The sequence below is a fragment of the Harmonia axyridis genome, chromosome 7 (assembly GCF_914767665.1).
Source record: "Harmonia axyridis chromosome 7, icHarAxyr1.1, whole genome shotgun sequence".
NCBI lineage: Eukaryota > Metazoa > Arthropoda > Insecta > Coleoptera > Coccinellidae > Harmonia > Harmonia axyridis.
This window is the reverse complement of record NC_059507.1, coordinates 15,089,328-15,117,221: the sequence shown is the minus strand read 5'-3', so window position 1 is coordinate 15,117,221 and position 27,894 is coordinate 15,089,328. Positions and strand designations below refer to the sequence as shown.

Sequence of the window (27,894 nt, the reverse complement as noted above, 5' to 3'; positions counted from 1 at the left end):
AAATCATTTATAAATAACAGAAATATTAACGGTCCCAGTACGGAGCCCTGAGGGACGCCAAGGTCCACACCATACTCTTCCGAAAAATGATCATCCACTCTAACTGACATGATTCTCCCGTTTAGAAAACTTCTGAGCCATTCCAAAAATATCCCCCTGAATCCTAAACTATAACATTTGTCTAGAATGAACTGAAAGGAAAGTGTGTCGAAAGCACAGGAGAGATCAAAAAACAATCCCGCTACACAAAAGTTGCTATCTAGACACTCGTAAACAGATTCCACAAACGAAAGTGCAGCTGTCTGTGTTGACCGACCAGTACGAAAACCATGCTGAGCCGAATTGAGCAATTTGAATTTATTCAAAAAATTCAGTATTCTAGTGAGGACAATCTTCTCGAAAACTTTGGAGAAGACACTAAGTATAGATATAGGCCGGTAATTGGTTATCTCATTCACGTCACCCTTTTTATAAATGGGAACAACAATTGATTTTTTCAAAATTTTGGGAAATTTACCTGTACTGATGGAAAGGTTTATTAAATGAGCGAAGTGTTCACAAACTACGGCAGCAACTGATTTCAAAATTTGAACCGAAATAAAATCAACACCAGTGCTTTTTTTATTTTTTAACTTTTTTATTGTTTCCAAAACCTCATGCTTAGAAACGGGAAAGAAAAAGAAATTTTTGCATAATAGTGGTGATGTTGTACAAGAAACAGATAGATCACCATCATAAAATGAATTTAACTTAGATCTTGCTACTGAAGAGAAATAACGACCGAATAAATCAACTATAGCATAGTTTAGTCTGTTTGTCCTCTCTATTCTATTATCTATTTCATCAATTTGTCTTCCGTGCTTTTCAAAAATGCCTCCAAGCTACTTATATCAATCAACCTGTTCGATTCTTTGTCTTCCAAATATTCTCCTAATTTTCTGTCATTTCTTGCCACCACCATCTATTTTCTCTCCATTTATTTTCATCCCATAACTTGATATCACATCATCCCAAAATTTCAAATATTTCAAATAACTCTGACACACATATTCCCTCCAGCAATCTCATCAGGTAGTCATAGATCTTTTGTCTTACTCTTCTGTGGAATAGATATGCAAATCAACATTTACAATTGAGGGAGCTTAATTTTTGTTTTGTTTGATGAGTTGAACCTAATCAATACATGATTACTTCAAATTGAAAGGGTATAATGAGTCTACTTGTTGAAGAAATCTAATATAAATATCACAATCATGGCATTATTGTGCCAAAAACCTTTACTATATGATATATCTTCTTGATATATTTAGTTTTTTGTTTAAAAATACAACTGCAACTGACAAAATATCAAAACCTACCAAGAGAAAAATTAATTATCAAAAATTGTACAATTTGAGTATATTGTATCAAAAAGATATATCAGAAAGTGGAGGTTTTGACGAATAAGCTAATAATTTTGATATGAAATATAATACCTATACTTTTTCAATATTGTCACAATCCATAAAAGATACACCCAAATGAGAAAATAATACGTTTTATGAGAAATATAAGAATTGAAATCCAAAATTACGATTTCAAGTTTAAAGTACCATCACGCTATAAAAATTCGTACATATCCGTTTGACTTTTGAAAACGGAAAGCAAATACTCACAAAATTCCCTACAAAATACGTCACATCATGTCTGAATGACTCAATAGTCGTTATTCGTGGGAAAACTCCAGAAGAAATGTAAACATCATCTCGAATACGAGGTGTTAATAGCAATCTCTAAGGATGAGTATAAAAAGAACACTGTTTGAATAGAAAAGAGCAAACAAGTCAATTGCATACCTGGTTCGACAGTTTAATGCGATATATTTGTTTTGAATTTGGTACAATTGAATCGAACAACTCTTCCGTGGGATTTTGTCAGCTGTCTCAAACACACCATTTTCTGGGAGGTATTACAGAGTGATCATTGAATACTGATGTGCAGCTACTTAAAATAGTTAACTAGTTACCTATCTAGGTATTTTTTCAGTAGAATTAATATTGAATGCATTTTTCTCTAAGACCCCAAAAGATGATAAATTCGAAGTTGATTCTATCAAGTAGTAGAAAGCTAATATTATATGTAATATTAGCTTTCTACTACTTGATAAACAATAATCATTCATACAACATCTTGTTTTGTATGCATTGCGACTGTTTTATCCATTATATATATATATATATATATAGTTTATTGAAAAAGTACAATTTGTATAAAAAATCAATAACATTTGAAATATTGTTTCAATAAACCGCAAAAAACTCACTAAGGCAGATTGCCTGTGCGTGAGTTGTCAGGATTTAAGATATTGGCTGCTATACTAATACTAATTCTATTTTAAAAAATGTGTATAAACAAAATGTAGACAAGGAACAGATACAATGTAGATAAAAATGTATAATACTTATATAAATAAAATGTACAAACAAAACATTGCACACCTACAAAGCGTGCACAGATAAAATGGTATAGATCAAATGTGCACTAATGAAGGCATATATATATACAATATAAAACGCAAGATATAAGAAGTACCAACATAATACAGTGTCACAAATGTTTATTTTCTCATGTCTATTATTTTGACGAGTTCATTTCTCGGGTACTTTGCAATAAATTCATTGTTATGAACAATATAGATAAATCAGTTATAATATCACAAGAGCATAGACAATATTCGATTATACCCCGATTCACGAGACGTAGTTCGAGAAATATCACGAGAGCGCAGCTCGAGTTATGTTTCGCGAACTACGTCGAGTGAAGAGGTTCGTTTAATCGAAGTATATTGTCTATGATCGAGTTGGTATTCGTTACGATTATATAACGAATAAAAAGATATAGAAATATATCTATTATGATAAATTTGTAACTTTAATTTTGTAATTGAATTGTTTTTTTCAAAAGTCCACAAATTTATTCGTCATTTCAATCCAGCAATAATGATCACATGAACTAGTGATATTATTGATATCAATAAAATCTTATTAACATTGTCGCTGTTTGTCTGTTCTGCTTGTTATACTTTTCGGTTTTCAACTCCATTGATTGTAAGAGTTTATTGCATAAGTTTCAGATTGTTTTTTGTCGGGCTATATACAAAGAATGAAGATTGAGGGATACTCCAATTATTTTTTCCACCTAAAAAAGTCTCAATGAAGATGGGTATTCAAAATAACGGTACAAAAGATATAACTATATGAAACAAAATGACCCATCTCCATAAAGGTGATATTGGATGAACTATAAATGAATTTAATAATAAAAAAGCTATGAAAAACGCCGTTAACAATTCACCTAAAATGCTGATTTATGGGGAAGTACAAATTTTATGTATGGAAAATGAATTCATTGAAAAGGCTTCCTCGAATGGCCTCAACATATATGTGGCCGAATCTTCATTATGGCTTTATCAACATTGGAGTGCAAATTCTGAACTGAATGTGATATGTCGGCGTAATATTTGTTTTTGACAGCATACGGAAAAAATAGTCCAATTGCTTGAAATCATAGCTCTATCCGACTGAAATCTATAGTATTTGGATCAGTGGCGTAGAGGAATTCAACGTATCACTAATATAGCTGCTACAAATTCAATTCCAAGAAATTTTAACACTTTTATCATTTCATAAGTCGTATAGCATTGAAAAATTTTTGAGATTGGGATATTTCTCTACACAGAAGCAAATCCTTAGCCATTCTGCAAAATTTGTTCGTTTTTTCTCGATACGTTTAATATGGGATATAGCAAAACAAAAAAGTGTGAAACGACTCACCACATTACGAGAATATTATGTCATACACGAATTTATCTCACCAAAATAAAACTGTTGACATTTTAATTGGCCAATCCTTCAACTGGCCCTCATCCCTGAAATCCAATATCATAAATACGATATGACTTTTCTCGGAGAAACAGATAACTCCAAACGTAAAATATGAACACGAAGCTGTACCGCCATCTTTTAGAAATTTAATATCACCACGTAGATCCAAACCACGAAAAAAATATGTTTCATAAAAATTATTGTCTTAACGGTGTATAAACAGCATTCATAAATTAGGAAGTCGATGACATTTACGAATGAAAACATCAGAACCATACTGCCAAAAATACAATTTGAATGTAACCATTGCAGTGCAGTGCTTTGAATGCAGTAAAATTTATTTACGACTATCGTATAAATCCCAGACGTACGATTTTTTATCGCACTATGCTCCGGGATATAAATCAAAGGCTGCAGTTACCTTCTTTATCCACAATCCCCGCCGACTGGATTAGAGCAGGATTGTTCGAAATTTGTGATAGCCAGACCACCCAATTTCTATGAGGAGTTTTGATACCGAACATCTCAACTTCTAATTTGTTATTCTAGGAAACATGAATGAGGACAATGTAAGCGGACAGAACATGCTGAAAGCGCTGTCAAACAGAACCTTTGACAAATGCTTTACTGGCAGACAAGACCCAGTCGGTTTGACAAGGAAAAAATTCACAGTGGGTTGACTTCCAAAATAATGTTATCTATTAAATACACATTTCAGATTCGGTATTCGAACGATCATTTAGATGTTATTTTTTTTACGAATAGTTCTTGAAGAAATTATGTAAAACCTCGTTTTTCTACAGTGGGTGAATATAATGGATAATTGATCAGAAAACAATTATTGTCTGTTACGAAGAGCATTGTTAGTAAATCGACTTGAACTGTTCATTATATCTAGAGAGAAATTCCTATTGAATAACAAAAAATGTAAATTATTCATGTTTATTTCTAAGCCTGACTGTCCGTGCTTGAAATGCGCTCGCTTTTTGGCATGAACTTTACCCTTGAAATGTCAAAATACATGTCGACCAATATCGGCCATACCAATCTATAGAAATTGTGAGATACTTTCCCGAGATAATTTAGGCTTCCCATTCTTGAAACTCACTGTGTTTATAAAAAAAACATAAACAGAATTCAAACATAATATGCAGGTTTTCAGCAGATCTTCAAGGACCCCTGAAAAAATCGTCAAAAAAACATTGTCATAGTACCAGCCATCTGTTAGGGTACATCCAATATTCGAAGGACAAATAAAATTGATTGAATCAATCTAATTCTACAAAACGAATAACTTTGTTTGAATCTACTAGAAGGTGTACAATACCTTTCTCACTAGGTTATTCAGAGAAGATTCATTTTGATTCTGTGGAAGATATCTTCGTTTGACACTGTTTTTCTTCACAAAAAAATGTATAGTTGTTGTTTTATATCACTTTGAAAATTGAAAGATTTTATCAACCATATCTCAATCATTTGAACGTTGAATTTCAAGATTTTTTCGTTATCATGGTCTTACCAATTTTTCTGAAACACTACTTTAAGCCAATTGTCATTTATCGTTTCTAAATTGGTGATATTTCCATTTGGTGATATCCTGAATTTTCAAACTGAAATAAGAAATGTATAATATAACCTTCTCTTGGAAAAATTTTCATCTCTTATAGTTTCAATGTTATTTGTTAGGGAGTTATGCATATATTTTAAGGCATCCATATTCAACTTCTTCTATTCTCTGTGATGTCTGAATTCAGTTTGTGATGTTGATAGTCTTTATTTTTGATCTCGTAAAATAAGTCTTTATTTTTGAAAAAAAGTCAATGAGATTGTTTAAACTGTCATATGAAGGTTTGTTCCAAGAAGTTGAATTTGAAGAATCGATCAAGTGGTCAACACAGAATCAAAATTAATTTGCAAGAACCTAATGAAAAATGTTGTGTACATCCCTAATACTCTGAATTCCTACCTATACATACTCGTATATTTGCAATAACATTTAGACATCTGAATTCAAAACCTACAATTTCACTGAATAGGTTGGATGTCTATGAACCTTCTATGCTCTTTTTATGCCACAGATCGAATTCAAAAGTGGTGATTCCTCGATATAAAACGAATATCTACTCCCAATAATAGAACTGGCGTGGTCCAGTAGTGAATCGTTTAGCATGAATGCTTTTTTAAATTGCATTCGAGAAATAAGAATGAAATCCATTAGGTCCCAGGGGGACCAACATTAAAAAACAGCGCTCCAACGCCACAGGGGTGCCCAACAACCGGTCAGTCTTGGAATTACACTCTTGAAGTAATTATATTTCATTTTATTTTCTCGGCACCTGTCAACAAGGCTACAAAACTTGGATATTATACGCTAAAAATGCTAAAGAAGATGCTAATTTGACTAGCAGCAAACACCATGACCAGCAAGTATTATCCTAGGCCTGAAGAACTTCGGTCTGCCGACTTGTTCTTTCAGGTAACAGTTCAATAATTTTCATACGCCTGGTTTTTGAAAGACTGATACATTGAAATGTACTAATCAGGAATCCAATTGGATGTTAACAAGCAAGTTGATCATCTAAAGCACTATATTTCGTATTCTTTCTCTCGTTAAATCATTTACAGGCCGTTTGAAAAGTCCCCGGTCTATCATAGTAAAACACATTTTTTTTTGCAAAATTCGATTTTATTATTCAACATAGTCGCCTTCGATACCATTTTTGTAGTACGATTCGTCTTTCGCTTCAAAATAGACATCAGTTTCGGCGATTACTTCTTCATTGGCGCTAAATTTCTTTCCAGCGAGCATTCTTTTGAGGTCTGAGAACAGGAAAAAGTCACTGGTGGCCACATCTGGCGAATAAGGTGGATACAGAAGTAATTCAAACCCCAATTCATGTAATTTTGCTATTGTTTTTATAGATTTGTGACACGGCGTATTGTCTTGATGAAACAGCCCATTTTTTTATTGATATGGGGCCGTTTTTTAACGATTGTATCCTTTAAACGACCCAATAACGCTATATAATAATCGCCGTTGATAGTCTTGCCCCTTTGGAGGTGATCAATGAATACCATACCTTGTGCATCCCAGAATACTGATGCCATAACATTGCCAGCTGACTGTTGTGTTGTGGACTGAAAATAAATATGTACCAAAACTAATCTACTTTAATCAATTTATTCATCACAGCTCACTTACTGGATCTTTATATAATTTAGATTTTCCTGTTACTAGAGAATTGTTTGAATTTTTTTTCTCGAAATGGATAACTGATACGACTTGATCACGAGAAACCAAAAAGTGTAGTACTAGACCAAAGTTCCTTTCTAAATTTTTCCAGACTATCAGTGGTCCACCAGAAAAAAGTACTGTAGGAAAGAAGCTGGAACTGTTCCAACAAAAATATTACCCTGTAGATTTGCATTAAAAATTAACATATCACGTGATAAATGCTTTGAATTGGAATGTCTACATATATCTAATTTGAGTTGAATATCTTGTGGAGGGGAGATGATATGAGATAAAAAGTTGAAAAAAAATCAAACCTTAACACTCTGCATCTCGAACCCTGTATCTCGAGAAAAAACGCGTTTGCAACCCCATATTTATAGGACTTTTGCTTTAAATTTTAGTTTGTACCTCCAATTTAGGATTAGGTGTTTTCACGTCCTTGATTAAACTTGTTGAAGTTTTATTTACAGATTTTTTTTATTTCTGGAAGTTTTTATCCTTTACAGATTCGAAACATTTGTTGAATCTTAAGTCATGAATTCAGGAAGTCATCATTCATTCTATACCTATTCTTTATTATAGGTAATGGTCCTAAACCTGTAAATGGAACTGCAAAATATACAAATAATTTTCGATTACTACTTACCTACTACTTCGATTACTGTCAATAATATATTATTCGATTTTGATTTTAAGTACGCAGTACTGTATGAATCTGCAAAAAATTATGATCCGGAGTAAATAAATTCCTGAAATTCTGTGTCGTAATTGAAAATGTAACATTTACCGAATTCATTATTGAGGGAGAAGGTCTGTTATCTATGAATCTCTTACATCTATTTGCAGTGAAATATGGCCAGTAAATACTGTCTCCAATAACTGTATCGCTATGCAATATCTCAGCCTTTCCAAGTTTAACAATTTAATTCTTTAAGTTATCACGTGACGAGCACAACGTCGTTGGTGGAATATTATTCGCCATTTAATGAACCACAATTTAGAGATACAAGCACGCTAACATGACAAGTACGAATCCTAGTATATGAATATTGTCGGATTGAGAATAGCAGAATTCTGCATCTTGTAGAGCTATTCAGAGTATTCCGGAACATAGCGATAAGAAATGCGAATTTCTTCACATAGCAGCTGAATAATTGGAGGAATTTCTCTTACACATCGAAGTTTCCATTACTTCCGTGAATACTGACTTGTTCGATTAATCCTTAACATTTTCTGTCATTAAAGACAAAATGAAATGAAGTAATTTCCACTAATATTTCGATGTAAATAAAATTATCTATACTTATAGTCTTGGAGATACAGTCTTGTCTAGGTTAGATAACATAAAAGATTAGGGGGTAATTTTTGACTTTAAGCTTCTTTTTGATCATCATTAGATCAACTAACTGATTCCTGTTACAAATTTTTGTGCTTTGTTACAAGAAAAAGTGGACACTTTAGGTATATATTTGAAAACCTTTACCATTTGATATATTGTAACTCATATATTCACAGTAAACTCAACTTTGCTTATGTAGTTTGGAATCCAAAATATTCATTTTTCCGTACAATATCTCCATTACGAAATTTTGCACTGATTTAACTCAACCCAAATCAGCCTGAACTATATAGTTCAGTAATCTCTAAGGGTGCATAAATGAATGTTGAAAGGGTTATCAATGACAAAAGAAAAGCTATTAACCAGTCTCTGAAAATAAATTTTATCATACACCATTATTAATATACTAACTGACAAAGAAACTGCAACACCCAGAAGGAGTTGTTTAAATTTATTTATTTTTTTTTTTTTTGGTGAAACATCAAATGATTGAATTTGCAGAAAAAATCGTGAAGGTTTTTTCATGTAAACAATTTTGTTACATAAATATTTGTAATCCTTTTCGCATGTTTTTTAAATTTTACAACAAACCAGCTGTTCTAGGAGATCCAAAGTCGATGTTGTTGATAAAATGCCTAGAGCACGTGTACGCGGAATTTATCGTCAGCTAAGTGAATTTGAAGAGGTCGAATTATTGGTCTACGTCCAAATACTGTTATGATATATTGTCAAGCGTGATTTGATAATGCCCAAAATCGAAGAAGACTAGTCACCGGACGTCAAAGGAGCACAAATGAAGTTAAAGATCGACGTCTAAGACTTATGGCTATTAGAGACTTGCGACAACTCGATCTTCGACTGATGAGTGGTTAGGAGAACAAGGCCATCCTGTAACTTTCCGAACGATTTACCGCCGGATAAGGTCTTTTGGACTGAAGCATTATCGACCTCATCTTATGTATGTTACCTCTGACGGTTGAGCATCGCCGGAAACGATTCATTGGTGCAGAGAACTTCAACATTGGAATGGCATCAGGTTGTCTCTTCTGTTGAATCTCGATTCTCCTTGGGTGTACATGATGGCCAAAGAAGGGTTAGACATGAACCTCAGTTTGATGTCTAGTGTCATGTATACCGGACAGTATGCGTTATGGTATGGGGTACCACATTTAGTCTTCATTCGAGGTAACATGACAGCGCTGCGTTACCTCCAACAAAAAGTGGACCCATATTTTTCCCCTTACCTTAACCAGCTTGAGAATCCAATATTTCAGCAAGAAAATGCCCGAGCTCATGTTGCCAGAGTTAGTTCAATATTTTTCGAAGCGACTCATGTGAGTATTTTGCCATGGCCGTTCAGATCCCCTGATCTTTCGCCCTTAGAGCATGTTTGGGACATCTCACAGCTTGGAAATTTACCCCTGTCCCCACGGACTTTGGCGGCTCTGATACATGAAGTACAGGTAGCTCGGGATAGTATCCTTCAAGAAGAAATAGTGCATCTTATTGTATCAATGCCGAGACGTGTTGGGGAGTGTATAGATAATTTCGGTGGGCAAACACATTATTAACAAATTTATTAAAGAAAATTGTGAACCCTTTCGTTTTTTTCTTCTAATTTCAATCATTTTCCCCTTGCTATGCTATCTATATTTTACCGAAAAAAAAAAATTAAAATTCAACAGCACCCTCTGGGTGTTGCAGTTTCTTTGTCAGTTAGTATATATTCTGTCTATGGTACAAAAAGATCAATCAATAGCCAATCAATTGCAATTCAATATTTTGATTTCAAATCTACCAGTCCAATTCAAAAACTTTTAATTAACTCCAGAATAATTAACTTAGGAACATTGAAAAAAGAAGAGTTTATCCTTCTCTTCTCACCATGTCCTCCACAGACCTTATACCTACAATGAATTAACTATGAGCCAACATGAAGACATTAAAGAAAATTGAATCGGAATATCTGCTAAACCCGTTCCAAAATGCAAAAATCAAATCGGACATTCATTCGGAATGAAAATAACATGGTGGACGTTGCTACCAGTAATAACATAATGTCTGCAGGGTATATAAAAATGTCAGACAATCACCGATATCGGCCTTTTGAAAACATACATAAATGCTATTTGTATCACTAATGATATGGAATGCATACTTACGTATTTATTGGTTTATTCGAAATTATGTGACTTAGTTTGCATTTCAAAACGTGGAGGTCTCGTTTAATTCTATTTACGACTGCAGATAAGGACATGATCGGCTTGGTTCACTGATGAGTAGAGCAAATCATATGTGCATATTTTCAATCAATCGATATATGTTTTTTTTTTTCATCGTTGAGAACCAGCTGCAGTAGCAGCTAAAGGATTCGCATAGTTGGTGAGGTATACAAATGAGATAGAGTATAGGTATAATCTTTTGACGTCTGACATATATGTAGAACAAATTATTCTAGGTAGAATCTGGTGAGTTATTACTGATATTGTTTCAATTGTACATATTGTGTAAAGCATAAAACTAATATTCATTCAATTTATTCCATCAGGTTTGCAGAAGATCAAATAAATTAGGTACCAGTTTTTTCTATCAGCTATAGTTTCTTAGATACAGATTCTTTAAAATAAGTTCCAATACTCGCCAAAATAGAGAGATATATAGCTTCAACAATCATAATAGAAATTTCCTCCACTCCCATATTTGCTTGATCTCCACAAACTTCAAAGTTAGGAAAATCGTTCCTATGTTGTAGTCGATGTATATTGTTGTAGTCGATGTATATTGTTGAGTTTTCGTTGTGCTATAATATTTTGTGAATTTTTGTGGTTTTATAGAATAGCATCACACAATTAAAAGGATAATATCCACGCAATCGAACGTAGCAGTATGGTTCATCCCATGGTTTTTGCTTTGCAAGTGGAAAATAATGTTTGAGGGAAAGCAGAACCTATTTATATTTTTGTGAAAAAAGCTCTCTTGCCTATTCAGCCATTCATTTGGGAGATCAGGATAAATCTTGAGCCACATATTTGTCTTCATAAAATATGTACTTAACATTTGTGACAGTGGAATATTAGAGGCAAAAATATAACCAATGGACACAAATGGACAAACCCTGATGAAGATGCTGAATGAAGATCTGCAGTGCATTCGGAATAAATAGCTGTTCTATCCTTAAGCAGTCTTCATGAACTCCCAGAAGATGATATAAAAGCAATATCTGATGAAATTAATGACCGATTTGAAGCTGATTTAACAACTTCACAGTATTTCAATCAGAGATAACTGAAAAATCACTTAAGCTTTCAAAGGAGGCTGAATTTCTTGTACCCAGATTGAATTGAACGATCTAACTTGATCCATGTATTAATATAACATTTTATCATCGGAGATATGAGGATTTTCTGAGTTTTTTTCTCACTAGGTAAAGAAAATAGCCAGGTATTCTGCAACAATATAAAAGAACAAAAGCAAGAATGAGTTTGTTAGAAACATTCCAAACGATCTTTTTATTGACAGTTCAAAACACAGTTTGTAATGTGTTCTATATAACGAAGATAGTTCCATTCTAATTGCTCATGTTTCTACAATGAAGGAGAAAGATGAATCAATTACATTAGCTTGAAAAAATCAAATACCAGGAACATCGATGGACAATTTGTGTTGATTAAAAAATGTAAAATTTCCTCATCAGATAGCAAAGTGACTCACACAAAATATCCTTATTTTTATGCCTTTGCAACAACTAAAAATGAACACTGGATTAGCAGAAATTGGACATTCAGATATGTCATGGTTCAAGGATAGCAAAAGCTCGCATGCGACATAAAAAATATTACTTAAGCCTTTGCCATACTAAGTTGGGTCTTGATGAAGCAATACGTGTAAGCTTTAAATAGGGATTGAATGAATAATCGAGTGAAAGCTCTTGCATTGAAGAGTAATTTGAGTTTTGGAAAGGAAAAAGTCAACCGAAGTCTATCAGAGGAAACGGTGGTTGTTCAATAATATTCATTGGGTTAATTTTTTTTCTTGTTCTTTTAAATTCATTTAATTTCTTTCAAAATATCTGGTCTTCTATAATTACATAATGCAGTTGTTTTTGGTTGATTCGATCAACTGTAATTCTATTAAATTGGGATAATGAAACCCCGGATTTCTTAACTAATATATTGAATTTGGCTGTACAAGTTATGTGTTTACAAGGTAACAGCTACGAGCGTACTGAATATTGTACCCCGATTTCCTGGGGATGTTAAGCATCGCTTTGGATTTTGCATACCAAAGCGCAATCCAAGTCCCTGATTGGTCCACGTCTTCATTCCTTGCCCTTAGATGTGACTTCAGGATGACCATATGTAGCGCCAATGTGGTGGTGTTCTATTTTTAGCCCTCGCTGTACCTGCTGGGGTTGGTTTTTCGACTTAAATGCGTATCTCTGAATATTCAACTGCCCGTAAAGTTTGTGTGAAATGCACTTGACGCAACAGCAGTTTTCAGCGCTTCAGTACCTGGTTGGCGGCGCCACCATGATGGTAACGCAGGAATCTGTAATCCCCACAAGTACATGACATTCCATTCGTGTTACGAAATTTAAAATAAAATATAAGTTCCATAATCTTATTCTTATGATAATAGCAAAACATATCTGCCCTGAACTAACAAAATGAAGCACAAAGAACAAGCTCTGTCGGCAATTCTTTCGAGTGAACATTCCAAATTATCAATTTATGATACGAAATATAACAAAAGTAGGTAAACATGTTATACAATATGAGAGAACCGTAAACCTCTATGACGCAATATAATATCAATATAGTTAACGACAAAAGTATTTCATATTATTTTATATGAATTTTGCGATCGTGTTTGTATGAAAGAACTCAATCTGAGTGTTTCTTCGATATCTGAATGCAAGTACCTAATAGGCTTCCATTTGAATGTTGATAAGAGCAATAATTATTCACTGGCTAGATTGTAACAGCTTTTCAAAATCCTACCTTCCTGATATGTAAATTATCCTTGATTACTCATATTTACGACCAATTATATCACACTTGCCAATAATTATGAACAAAATTTATTTGTGCGACAACTCTCACTCAGTAGTAATCAGAGATGGGACTGGAGTTCTCTCTAATTAATGCATAAATGAAGCTGGATCGCTCTTATTATCAATAAACCGGATTATATTCTATTGGAAACTGAAATTGGAATCCGGATTTTTTCCAGTCAGGCTAGGTGTGTCGAATGACTTTTTGCAGATGATTCTACTCCTGAGGAGGACATAAAGATAAAGTAGGCATCGAGAACAGTTAACGAAATTCAATAAATACAGGAAAAATATTTATTATCGGAAAATTAATGTAATCATGAAATAAGTCACACGATACCGTCAGGTGAGTTCTTCAGCTTAAAATAGGTATAGTTAACAATGTAAGACAAAATGTAATTTTTTTCAAGGCTTATTGCTTGAAAAAAAATCAAGATTTGAAATATACGGCTACGAGGATTGCCTTTTATATTTCGACTAGCTGCCCGCTTCGCACGTTCTGTCAGGCAACCCAAAATACATTCTTCGAAGTGTCAAATTATACTCTTGCCCACCTCGGCTATGTAGGTTTAGTCAGGCAAACCAAAATACATCCTTCGAAGTGTCAAATTATAATCTACTACTGATTGTTCATTCGGTCGGAGGAAAAACGAAAGCCTTACTTGAACTAATCCAGAAAAAAAGCTTGTTGAGATGTTAGTTTCATCTCGAGCCACAACCATGGGTGCACCCTTTTCAAACCCTTGAGTTGAAAATAATATTTTCGCAAAGTGGATAGCTTTTGTTGTAGCATCATAGATACCATTCTTTTATTACACTGTTATGATTTGATCATTCTATATTTTCGACCTGTAATATACTGGAAAAGAACATTATCAATAATGATGACAGATGACATGATCGTTGCATAAAATTATAAGAGCACGAAAGTGTTATAAATGAACTTGGAAATATTGTGTCCCCAGATGAGGCAAACTAATATTGATAAAATCGATCAGAAAATTATATTTGTTCATTCCACCTACCTACCTATTCGTATTCCTCCAATAGTATATTGTGCAACAAGTGGGGAAAGTCCAACTTTTCTCGCGAATGTGGAAGTTTGTGGCACGAGCCTGAAAGGCGAGTGCCGCAAACACACGAGCGAGAAAAGGACTTTCTCCACATGTTGCACACTACACTTTTCCTACAACTACACAAATTTCAATAATTCAAGTAATGGACTTAATTCAAATCAAAATGGCCTTCGTTGACAGTATGTGCTAATTTATTGCATTTCCATAGAAGCGACTCAAAAGCCCAATTTCCTTGGTCCACCAAGCGAGGTGTGGGCAAAGTGCCGTGGGGAATAATATTTCCCTCCCGTATGAGCAATACATAGTTTTGAAATTGGATAAGCTGTGAAGAAAACGCTACTTTCCATAGCAGTTGTAGGAAAAAATCTTTTCTTCAGTGGTATGAAGGTTCTTAGGATGCGAAGTCATTTTCATCAGTTTTCGCCGTATCATTACCGACTTTCAAAGTAACTGGATGAATAGATTTGATCGCAAAATATTCTATTTAATTTTTTCAACATGTGCTTTAGAATGTTGGCAAACGTCATCGTCAAAATCAACAAAAACCTTTCTCATCTCTGCAGAACCCTTTAATTTTCGTGAACGTTCCTTAATATCTCCCCAAATTCGTTTTTTTGATGAGATATGGAAGATGAGAACAAATCACATCAATAAAAGCGACCAGATGACCACGCGGCAGCATTTTTACTTTTTTGAGCAATGAAAGTGACCAAATCGATACATACTATTCCGATAGACGATCAACTGGCATACTGGAACTTATTCAAACGACAACAAATTCTCCACTCCCCCCTAATAAATTTCTGGGAACTGGAAAACCTTTGTATATTTTGGCCTACTCCAAGTGACTTCGATTATACTTTATACAAATGAAAAGGAAAAATCAGTCACACAGAACTGAAACCTTGTAAAAATGCGCATTTCATTAATCCCTTACAGACTGTACAGGTCAATGCGAATCATAAGAAAGACAATTGAGAAATGTTAGATGTGTGTAGGTAGCTACATTCAATGAAAGTGACCAAATAGAAACAACCAAATCTACACATTCTGGTTCCCTAGACGGTTCGCTAAATATCGGGGTTTATTTGAAAGTACTGCTAGGCGTTAAATTCCCTGCTCCCAAAAGAATTGATGGAAACTTGGATAACCATTTTGTAATAGAAATATTCCGGCTTCCTCCACATTTGTTCGATTTGGTGGCCCATCTTGGAATACCCATAGGGTTGACTGCTGTTATAGTGATAGAAAACACACATCGTCATGTAGTATTAATATTTAGGAGGAATATTTTAAAAAATGCAATAACTCCGAAACAGTAAACGCTAGGACTTTGCGTTAAAAAATTTTTCACTCAGTACCATCGTTGTAATAATCTTCGATCCAACATGTTGGAAATCAATGTCTATTTTAACCGGAAAACAAAGAAATACAGACCTCCCTCCAATGCAAATTATCAACATTTACTCCACGATTGAACCCAATCACTCCATCTCTGCAAAACGAGAAAAAATTCCGTTACAATAATCATTGTCATACTGAAACGACTGGCATCAGATAACCTTTCCGTGGAACTCATTGTTCTTGGGGTCTATTAATAACTTCATATCATAAATATAGAGCATTCCTCAGCTCACCCCGGGCTAGAACAGATCGTGCCAATTTCATCTTCATTAGTATTAATAATTTTCTGCTCAGCACCTTCCGGGCTGATCCGCAGATTACAAACACTTAGTACCAGCAACAATTTGTACGAAAAGTACCGTACCACTCGTACCGGTAGAAGTGTTCTAGGCGATATCAGATCTGTATTATACGTTATGGCAAAGTATAATATTAGACGTAATGATTAATAATCTTCGGCTGTAGCTGGTGATTTGTCGCTGCGTGCACGACCACAATTTGTTCAAAGGAAGCACAAGACCTGTTAAATCTATAACTTGAAATGTGCGTGATTGGACGAAGTAAAATCGCATCGTGTAATAATTATATCTACCGATGTATTAACTGACCACCAGGGACTTTAGCGTGGATGAACGTCACTATGGACAGATTGTGGTGGGTTTATCATTTTCATGTAGGCAAAACGTGATATATCGAGATGAAAATCATGTCATATCTTTGGGGAGTTGAAATGAAGACGCTGAAAACTATTGAATAAAATGGGAAAGCTACGCCTTGAAGTTCGTACCTTTTAGGTTGCAATTAGCTCAAGAATGAACGAGCGCCCATAAACTCAATTTAAAGTTGATGATCATAGAAAATTCAAGAGGAAAATTAGAAAAGAAATACCCAATATTTCAGTGATCACAGAAAACATTCGTGTCAAAATTCATACAACATTTGCTGTATTTGTTACAATAACGCCATCGAAATATTAGTCGATTTGTGTTTGCATCATGAAGTTATTCTCGATTAAACATGTCAGCTTCGGACTAAATTCTCATAATTTGCGGGAGGTTTTGATTTTCTGCTTTAATATGAAGGAATCTGCGGCTGAGGCTAATCGAATGCTCTCAATTACCTAGGGTGAGGTCGCTATTAGTCAAAGAACGTGCCGAGAATGGCTTCAACGCTTCAAGAACGATTTTTTTAACGTCGAAGATCAGCATGGCGGTGGAAGAGAGAAGGTTTTCGAAGATGCAGAATTGGAGGCATTACTTGATCAAGAATCGTGTCAAACGCAACAACAATTGGCAGGATCATTGGGAGTGACGCAACGAGCCATTTCAAAACGCATGAAAGTCATGGGAATGATTCAGAAACAAGGGAAATGAGTGCCCTACGAATTGAAGCCGAGAGATGTTGCGTTTGTTTGCTTGTGAACAGTTGCAAAGATGGGAGGGAACACTTGCCTGGAAGTATTAATTCAAGTTTTTGATAGAGAAGTCGACTACAGTTATACAAGGAAAAATGATGCTTGTGCGATAAGATTTATTTGATTTTTGGCAAGAAATGAATTGTCGGGGTACAAAATCCTGCACTTGTCTTTCCATAGACCTGTTATTTCACGACGAATGATCATTGTTAGGTGCATAAAATTCAGAACGCAATCCAAAATAGATTATATCATAATTTTTCGTTCAACAGGCATTTTATACACTGTAAAACTTGTAGAAAAAACTTGAGATGAACTGACACAGAAATAAAACAACAGTCTACAAAATTAAGGATGACGCCACCACTTCGTGTCCAGTTGTGTCGATTTATAGACAAAGAAAGTTTCTATAATAACTCTTCAATTGATCAATTCCCTGTATGTACTATGTTGCAAAATTCATAGAAGGGTTTTTCTAGAGAGCATTCAACAAAGTTTTAGAATTATCTGTAGATTAGTTCATTTTTCACCTAACCAATCAAACAGATTAGAGCAGAATAGAAATTGTAGATAGAGAGAGAAAGAGTGACAGAAATGAACTGGAATTGAACACAGAAATGATTTATTCGAGCAAATCACCATGACCAAAATTTTGTGAAACCCACCATAACTGATGCAAACACTGAGACACTACGAAGATATAGTGTTCCGTTGGAGTTGAAAGATGTCGCTAGTACCTGGAAGGATTCACTTCAGACTATCGGATCATGAATACAAAATCTCACTGAGCATAATCAAAGATATTGAATAAAGCTTGCATTTAAATAGTGAAACCTAATATAGCGGTAACTTATTTTTTGACACGATCCACAACTATGAATTTTGATAAATAGTATGCAGAGTGGTACCTGAACCACTAGTAGGATGCATCATTAAATCCTTATCAATCCACAGTTATCAATTCCAGTTAATTATTCAGATGAGAAAATTATCATATACCAGTCTATAAAATATTGATGATTGTAAGAAGTTCTCCAGATCAATCTAATGCCTTGTCCAATTCATATCTGTGATGGATCCGAATATGCATCACCTAATAAATTTGGGTGTATATCGCATATCATTATTCATGATTTGAATATGTGTGGCAATCATCGGAACCAGGTACATTGTTCTCGAATCATTAGACATGGTCTATAAATTCCTCAACCCACATTGATACGCTATTTACTTATCCAACTTTATGCGCATATTTATGATGTATTTATGAGGTATCATGCGTCCTTCGAAGGACAATCCAGCTGTGATATTCGAAAAGTGTATCGCAAATTTATCACAAATGAAATATAAAGTGTAATAGTAATGAGGTGAACTCTGGACAGTCATAGATCATTGCAACAGAAGCTGAACGCTGATAATTGTGATTCATAAGACCAGGTTGATGTTAGAACATTGAACTGCGTGTGATCTGGTGGATTGCTATTGTTTTTCTGCATTTAGTTGATCGGAAAGCACGTACAAGCTTTGAAGCGGTTGATCTTAGAATTGTTGTTAAATATTGCCTTATTTTGAATAACGGATTTCCAACGTAGTATATGAATATCATCAGGATTGGATATGAAGTGACACCTATAAGTGTCTTAAAATGAAATATACACTGTGTCAATTTGAAAAGATACTGTAATATCTCGGCCATCATGCAAAATTAAAAAAATGGAAAAATAGGTTCAACTCTGGTTGAGAGACATTTTATACAGTTAGTTCCAATCAATTTGTGTCAGCTCTGTGAACGTGATGGAAACAACCCTAAAAATCTTAAATAGAAGACGGGGTGAAGTACACATCGTTTTGAAAGTTATTCGATGACCTTTTTCGAAAATGCACAAAGTAGACTTGACCTTTTTAGTACTTTATCGAAAAATTGAATGGCTATCATGATTCCCAGACTTGACACCCTTAGATGTTTTCTTCCTTTGACATTCAAAGTGGGTTGTGTGTAACAAGGCAGTAGGCATTGAGCTGTAGAAAATTTGAGGGTAAGAATATGTATAACATGCCGAGAAAATCAGGATAAAATTTTCCATATGTATGAGCAAATTTGAAAATAGGTTATATTGTTGTCTACAAAATAATGGACAACATTTTGAAAATCTCATATTGTAAAAAATTTTTCATTATTTGCATGTTTCATTGCAGTTCTTGCTATCGTAACTGTTCTACTCTTTTTTTTTCGGGAATACTAACAAAAAATGGATAATTGTATGGTATTTCTGAATAGGCAAACGAATAACCTTTGAAACAAGGTGTCACTCAAATCCCTTCTCATTTAAGATTTTAGAGGTGGCTCTTATCACGTTCACAGGGTTGATGCAAATCATTTGGAACCAACCGTATAAAATGTTACCATATGTACCAAAGTTTACCTCATTTCGCCTTTTTTCTGATTGTGCATGGGAGCCGAGATATTAATGATAGTACTTTTTAAAAAAACACAATGTGAGTATATTTTTTTCAGTTAAACCAATTACTATTGGCTAAACAACATTGCTGGGTCTGAAGTGGTTATAGGATAGATAGGGAAACAAGCCCATACAATACAACAGGAGCTTCTGAAAGTTTCAATGAGACCTTGAGAAATTGGGCTAAAAATATTAAACATAATTATGATTAGTTTTTCATTCAAATAAATTATAAACATTTTAACAACACAGCCAAAGAAGATTGCATTCAGTTTTATTATTGTGATAGAGAACTCCACAAGAATGAAGAAAATTTTACAAAGTTGCTCTGAATATATTTGTGAAATTTCACAGATCAAATATTCTAATCTAATACTGAAGCTTCCTCTTCCCGATTGTTCAATAGAGTTAGATAATTGCAAACATTGCAACAATCATGCCAACTCCTGCTTTGCAGAATAAGAAAACCAACATTCTTAAAAAATGTTAGACATTATAACTAATAAATAAAACTAATTTACTGGATGTGACAAGAAGTTATTTTTATTTCGTCAACCTTGTAATTTATTCCTTTTGAAAATAGAATACAATAAGAATTTTTTTTGATCTGGACAATTCGAATAGATTAATCAAAAGAAAAAAAATAACAAATGCCAAAATACAGAACATTATTAATAACATTCTACTTAAGAAAACAGTTTTATTTTGAACCAGAGAAAATTCCATTGTTTGTGGAAAATAATTCAGTAAAATTGTTTTCTTATGTGCACTTCAGGAATCAAATTATTAGTTTCAATTCATAATTTCAGGGACTGAAGGCACTTCAAATCCCTAGGGATCTAAAGAATTGAAATCCCATTACTAGAGTAACAATACTACTATGGCAGACTACTCCTACAAGACATCTAATTTGGCACGTTTTTGACAAATTGATTATTTGTTTCATATCAGAAAACTTATTCAATTGATTAGGTTCCATTAAAAGTTTAAACTATTTTAATGGTAGATGATTAAATACATAAGTTTTGTGATATATTGTGATGTGAATCCATGATACACAATTATTCGGAATTAAATAATCATTTTGTTATTGGCAAAAGGGTTCGTTCACTGCAATATATCCAGTTGCAAGTGTACGGAAGAGATCCTCACATATTTTCAGCAAACAACAAAAAATATTTTCCAATCTCTGTCCATGCAATGGTCGGTCTCACAGAAGAAATATAAGCTGGTCAAGCTGCAAAGAGGATACCTATAGGCTGAATATGAAGTTGTTCTTGTAATATTACCACGAACTCGGTTATTAATATTACTTAATGACATCCAGAAAGTCCGACTTTTACAGTAATTTATGGTTTGGAGTCGCTTTTACGTAATACATTGAAATTTTGTTGAAGTGAATTTATGAAATAACTGCATTCCTAACTGTCTCCTATGTATGCCATTTTGGATCGATATTTCTTTCAGCACAGGCCAGTGCTAATAAAGTGATACACCATTTACGTCTGGCGATATATATTTCTAACTGTTCACCAACCAGTTCAATCTATAAACATAATGCGAACATGTTACATAGAACATCTACTCAATTACTCTAGAATATCTTTGAGAAATTGCTATGTCAATCTGTTGAAAACGATGCGACATCTGATACTTGAAGCAGAGTAGCAGATTTATGGCATCAATGGAACATAAAGTAAATGAGGAGAAAACTGCTCATTAAAATGGAGGCAGCCTTCATTATACAGGATGATTCAACCATTGGATTTATTTAGAATTCGAAAAAATTTATTAAAATATAACCCTATTATTATTCAAGCTATTATTGATGGAGGGACAGTTCTAGTATTACCATGTTAATGAATTGATATTGTGTAACTGTAAAATGTTGTATTTAGAAAAAATTACTGGAATTTAAATTCTTCGAAAACTATTTTCATATAAATAACTGAATTTTCACTGAAGATATTATTTCAAAGATAGAAATAAGTAGGTACTGGAAATTTTTAAGAGCACATGCAACATGCAACTGAACTATGGATTCGAAAGCAAAGGTGATTGGTTTTTTGTCATCCATTTCTTGATTTTTCAGTCGAATTAGCCCACCTTAGTCCTCAATGTAAACACCAACAATATTTTAGTAGAGTGAATAATTTTTTTTCTGTCAACTGAATTCCTTTGATTTCGTCTGTCAGATTCCGAATATCCGTTAAACCTCAATAGAAATCGAGTATAATCTTTAATCGTAATATATCTTCGTATTGACATTCGTTATTGAAAATATTTTTCTTCTCTGCCAATTCTTAACTTTGAGATTCTCTTACTAATTTCTCAAATTTCAAATTGTATTGAACCATTCCCACTTCAACTCACCTGAAAAATGAAAATACTGAGTAATACGTACAAGTTTATTATCCAATAATTTTTTGTGATTTTTGTAAAAATTGATGATTATGTGTTATTTTTTTGATTCAATCGAATCTGATCCAATCCAATTTTTATTTCAAGCAAGTAGGCGTTTCTATAATTTGTGAATGAAGTAAATGAGCGTTTTCTTTTGTGTAGAAAAGGTCGATATTTAAATTCGATCGAGCTAACTTCTGATCCCAAGAGATCTCAAAATAATATGCTTGCTAGGAACTACGAAGGTCGTTAAATCGATAAAACAGCTTTAATTCAAAAATCCTCTACAATTGTAGAAATGAGTGAGTAGCTTCAATATACCTTCAAGCAAGGATTCAATCTGAAGAAATCATTACATTTGAAATGAATGCAGTCAACCTGTAAATGATCAATCTTCGTTAAGAATTTGCAGTGTTTTTTTGAAGAACTAGAAACCAAAAATTGCGATGTATCTATCATACGATATATATGAATGCACTTTCCCCTATCATGGTTATCAATGGTTCCCACAGATTTTGGTCAGAAATTATAAAAGAATATACGTAATGAATGAAAATTCTGGTTTCGCTATCAATTCCTCAATTTTGTGATGAGGGTGGGACAATAATCAATGATGTTAATGGTTAAGGTTATTACTTGAGGGAAATTCAGCTCAAAACACATTAAACATTTTCGGAAATTAAGATATGAGAGGGCTTACATTTTCGAAAAATATTCAATGTCACTCAATCAATAACATTATCGATCTGAATCTACTAGTAGTCCAAAATGAAACATCTAACGTTGTGACATAAATTCTTCTTATAACGATAGGAATATAATGATGAAAATAATAGAATGAACAAATTAACTCACCTGAGTAAATGAATATCTGGAGACAAATTGAAATAAAACAAAATACTAAAATAATAAAATATATTCAATATAATAACACTCTTTACCTTTCACATAGGAACAGACTTTTTCTCGAAAAATCTTAGACAAAATAATACACAATATAGCAACTAAAATATTTACGTACAACAGTCTCCTCTTCAATACACTCTTGAATCAAAATGCCACTATCTTCATCAAAAAAATGAATTAAGATATAAAAAATAAATATATACACTCTCTAAAATTTTATAAATAATAAAATAACTAGGCACGTGAACTGGACGGAATATGTACAATCGTCAAACTTAGTTAACTGAAACCCGAAAGTAGGGGGTCAAACTGTCTTAAGTGGTGCGAAAAATCAGGCGATAAAGGCGAGGAAAAGTCCACAGAAGTGAGGGAGTCGTCTGGGAAATCCAGAGCGAAATCTGCGTGAGTTAAGGAGTGGTCGGAGAAGTCGCTGTCCAGAGGAAGAGACTCTCCGTCAGATTCCAACCAAGAGCAATCCAGGTCGCTGGAAGAAGGCAGGGATTCTGGATTATCCGACTCTTGGTTCAACACGGAACTAAGGGTAGATATGTATTTCATTGCTAACCGTAGCGTCATGATCTTCGTCAGCTTCTCGTTGGTCTCATGGGTGACTGACATCTGCGGTACCACTTTCCTCAACGTCTCAAAGGCCTGGTTTATTTCCCTCATTCTGCTTCTTTCTCTAGCGTTAGCAGTTTTCCTCCTGTACTTGCTCAAAGGTGCTGGCTTCTGCTTAGGCCTGGAACCCTTGGATCTACTAGATTTCGTCGGTATGCTAATGATTTCATCAGAATCTTCGTCGTGGTGTCGCTTCTTCGCGGATCTAGGCCTTAGGGAGTATTTCTCACCGCGTTTAGATTTTATCTCACTAGAATCACTGTTGTTGTTCGAATCCGTGTTAAGATCAGAGAGAAGACCGAGTCTTTCAGATAACTCCTCGAATTCGATCATTCTCACTACGTGAAACACCGGCGCAAGTTGTGTGAGGGACGAAACTGTGATGCTGAGCGCTGGACCGGTCGACGGACACTGGAGGATCTGAAGTCGGTAGGTTGAGTTTATCTGTTCTCCCACTATCTCTAGTCGCGGTGTTTTCTGTCCTCCCGCATCATCTTTATCCCGCCGATCTTCGCCTATGTACGTGTGATTAACACTTTTAGGACCGGTACCACCGAATTTCACGTGGTTTGGATATCGCTAGGCTGTCCTATTCGGTTGTCTATTGGTCCTCCGCTTCGGATGCTGTAGGGGTCAGCAAACTCTGGGTTTGGGGGTTGTTACGGTGCATGTTACGGTCGTTGGATAGGGTAGTGTTTTTCTATCATCGAAATTATGGAAAGAATTCTATGAAAATGGTCGAATTGTCTTTATCGTTTATGTCACTAAATGAGCACAAATATCCTTTATTGTCGTACGTAGTTTGAACGTCATATTATGTCAATTTTGTCAGTTCATTTAAATTTTGTTTTTTATAATGGTTTTCAATATCGCAGAAAAAATTCTGCTTGAAATTTCGTGAGTTGAAACACTCATTGGATTTTACAATACAAACGACAACGAATTTCTGGGCATAAACTCCACAAATATTATCGAACAATCATCGAATTAACTAAATCTAGTAATTACTGGTGAATTTCAGCTATTTTTGGCGAGACCGGTGGCGCGCTAGAGTGTGACGCGTGGAGAGTAACGCCACCTTTCGATCATGCAGAGTCAATACATATTTATTAAATTTTCACGATAATTTTACCGAATTTCACGTGGTCTCGCTGTCCTATTCGGTTGTCTATTGGTCCTCATTCACAAATCTGAAAACATCGTACTTGATAGGCCGATCAGAGTCAATAGTCAAATTCTGTATCGTTGATATCTGAATAAAATGAAACAAAATAATTTCCACAAATATTTCGATATTAAAACAATTGCTTCGACAAGAATTTGGCTTTCTCAGGCCAAATTTACATTCAATTATTTCATTTTATTCGAATATCTACAAGTAAGGACCAGATCCATTGAATAATGATGTCAAAAATTGACTAGAGTTCCACATTTGACAGATGTGTGAAATAGGAAAGTTCACTTCTTCCGGTTTAAAATAGACAAATTATGAGCTTTCAAATTCATTGTTCTTGCGACAAATTTCTTTTCTGATCAAAATCCGATCAGAATATAATAGTAGTTACAATTAGGTTGGAGAATATTGATATTTTCTTGGCAAACAACATTCTCTCTTCGAAATGATAAATATAACTTCAAATCAACTCCAACATTAACAAGCAAGATTTGTCATTTTCGTGCTTGAGAAAGAATAATATGTTTGCTTCATATCTTTAAGGATACTTATTTCTCTCTGTAACTCATGCTATTCGTAAATTCTTTATTATTTCTCTTATTACTTCAAATTAAATTTTAGAGAGCAATAGGCTATCATTTCAACCTAATTTTAAGTCATGAACGGTCTGAAATGTGAGAAATCTGTTTGATGGTATCAGAGTGAAGTTTGGTTTCTTCGTTAATCGAAAAAATACCCATCCGATCCAACTGAAATTTATAAATGCAGTTATTCATTCCCTCGTTTATTTCCTTCACAGATATTTATCATGGAAAAGAGGTTTTATCCACTGTATCAGTAATGTATCCATCATATTTTTTGATAACTTCTAATATTATCCTATTTTTTTATGTTCTCTGGACTGTATAGAACAAAATGAGCTAGACATCGTCGTTTTCTTTCTCCATTGCCACATTCTGTGTTTTTTTTTCATGAATTTCTATCATTCACTCTTCAATTCCATACTGAACAGCAAAATGCTGCAAATTATAGTTATTACAGTAAAATTCCATATTTGCTTTGGTACTCTTCTTCTTTTTCATTAGTAGTGATTCCTTCTTCCCAAATTCTTGCTTTGTCATCGTCATTGTAATTTCATTCCATTCATTCACTTGTTGTTGCTATTTATTCAATTGTTTTTTCATATTTATTTTACCTCCTTTTATATATCGTTCTCAGATTCTGCTGTCATTTATATCATTGACGAAAAGAATCGAGTATGTTCTCAATCTTGAACGCCCTCTGCAAAAGCACTACAAACGATGACAAGAGCGAAGAAGCGCACTCTCAACACTCCTGGACTAAAGGCTATGCGAGCATTGCACTCGTTTCTGAATATATACATTGTACACAACAGTAACAATCGAGATTATACAAAAACAAAATAAATTGAGTTCGGCTGATGCTTCACCGGGGATTTTAGAGGTTGATTGTTTTTCGTAATGGTAGCAGGAATGTTGCTCCATTTGCATACAATATAAACTCTTAACCAACAATTTTCAATGAGTCCGTTTATATTGTATAAGTGCGTCTTCAGATGAGCCGCCCGCGAAAAGAAAGGAAAGCCTGGACAATTAATTCTGGGAAATCCATTCGAATTGAATTTGAAATCGGCTTACTTTTGTCTTCGACAGTTCCGTCGAGGTAGAGTCGATGGGCATTGTACGGTGCGGGAATAGATAGGTCAGACGGACTGTGTATTGTTGGTCCCTTGGATTCCTACGTATCCATCGATGAGAGTAATTTAGTTCGAGTTGAGGTGTTGCAATGGTGTCTTAAATATTAACGAAAACATTCATGATGAGAATAAGTGCAATGGAATTTACTGAAAAAATTTTTGAGATCAACATGAGGAACATTACAGAAATTAAGTAACTGACAAAGAAACTGCAACACCCAGAAGGAGCTGTTTAAATTTTTTTTTTTTGTAAATATAGATAGTATAGCAAGGAGTGAATGATTGAATTTGGAGAAGAAAATCGTGAAGGTTTCTTCCTATGAACAATTACGCATTAAATTCGTGAATTATGTCTGATGAAATCAATTAACACCACACGAATTAAGAGAAATTGCGAAAAATGTTGCAGCTCATTTCACTATATCCAAATTATATTATATTGACAATTATTGACGTTTGTTGAAATTTGATAGGATTGAAAGTCAGTATAGACAACCGCAAAATGAATAATATAACTGTAATGAGTTCATTACAGCACTGTTTTTAACGGGTGTTTTTTTTCGAGGTATATAATTTTAAGTTGGCATTCATGTTCAAGATAGCGATCGATTTAACAGCTGTCAAGTGATTTATTCTCAGTTTGGTTTGGCAATTCATCGTGAATAGACTCACGCCTGAACAACGCTTGCCAATAGTGCAATTTTTTTTCGAAAATAATGGTTCTGTGCGGAATACTACGTCCATTAGCGATGAAGCGCACTGGTTGAATGGCTACGTCAACAAACAAATCTGCCGCATTTGGAGTGAAGCTAATCCTCAAGTGTATGTCGAAACACCGTTACATCCAGAAAAACTGACTGTTTGGTGCGCTTTAAGGGCTGGTGGAATCATTGGTCTGTACTTCTTCAAAAACGATGATGGCCAGAACGTTAGTCAATGGTGATCGGTATAGAGCCATGATTACTAGATTTGTTATTCCTGAATTGAACAATCAGTCCAGGAGCTGTGGATCCAACAAGACGGCGCAACATGTCATACAGCTCGTGCCACAATCGATTTATTGAAAGACACGTTTGGTGACCGCCTAATTTCACGTTTTAGACCTGTAATTGGCCTCCAAGATCTTGTGATTTAACACCGCTAGACTACTTTCTGTGGGACTATGTAAAGTCATTGGTCTATGCGGATAAGCCACAAACCCTTGACCATTTGGAAGACAACATTCGCCTTGTT

General features: G+C 34.3%; 1 protein-coding gene across 1 annotated transcript; it reads right to left on the bottom strand.

Annotated features, from left to right (window-relative positions):
* Positions 1-23,147: 23,147 nt before the first annotated feature.
* LOC123685023 (helix-loop-helix protein delilah-like) lies at positions 23,148-24,230 on the bottom strand. The gene has a single exon (XM_045624578.1). The coding sequence runs from the start codon at positions 24,101-24,103 to the stop codon at positions 23,432-23,434; it is 672 nt and encodes a 223-aa protein (XP_045480534.1). The 5' UTR covers positions 24,104-24,230; the 3' UTR covers positions 23,148-23,431.
* Positions 24,231-27,894: the final 3,664 nt, after the last annotated feature.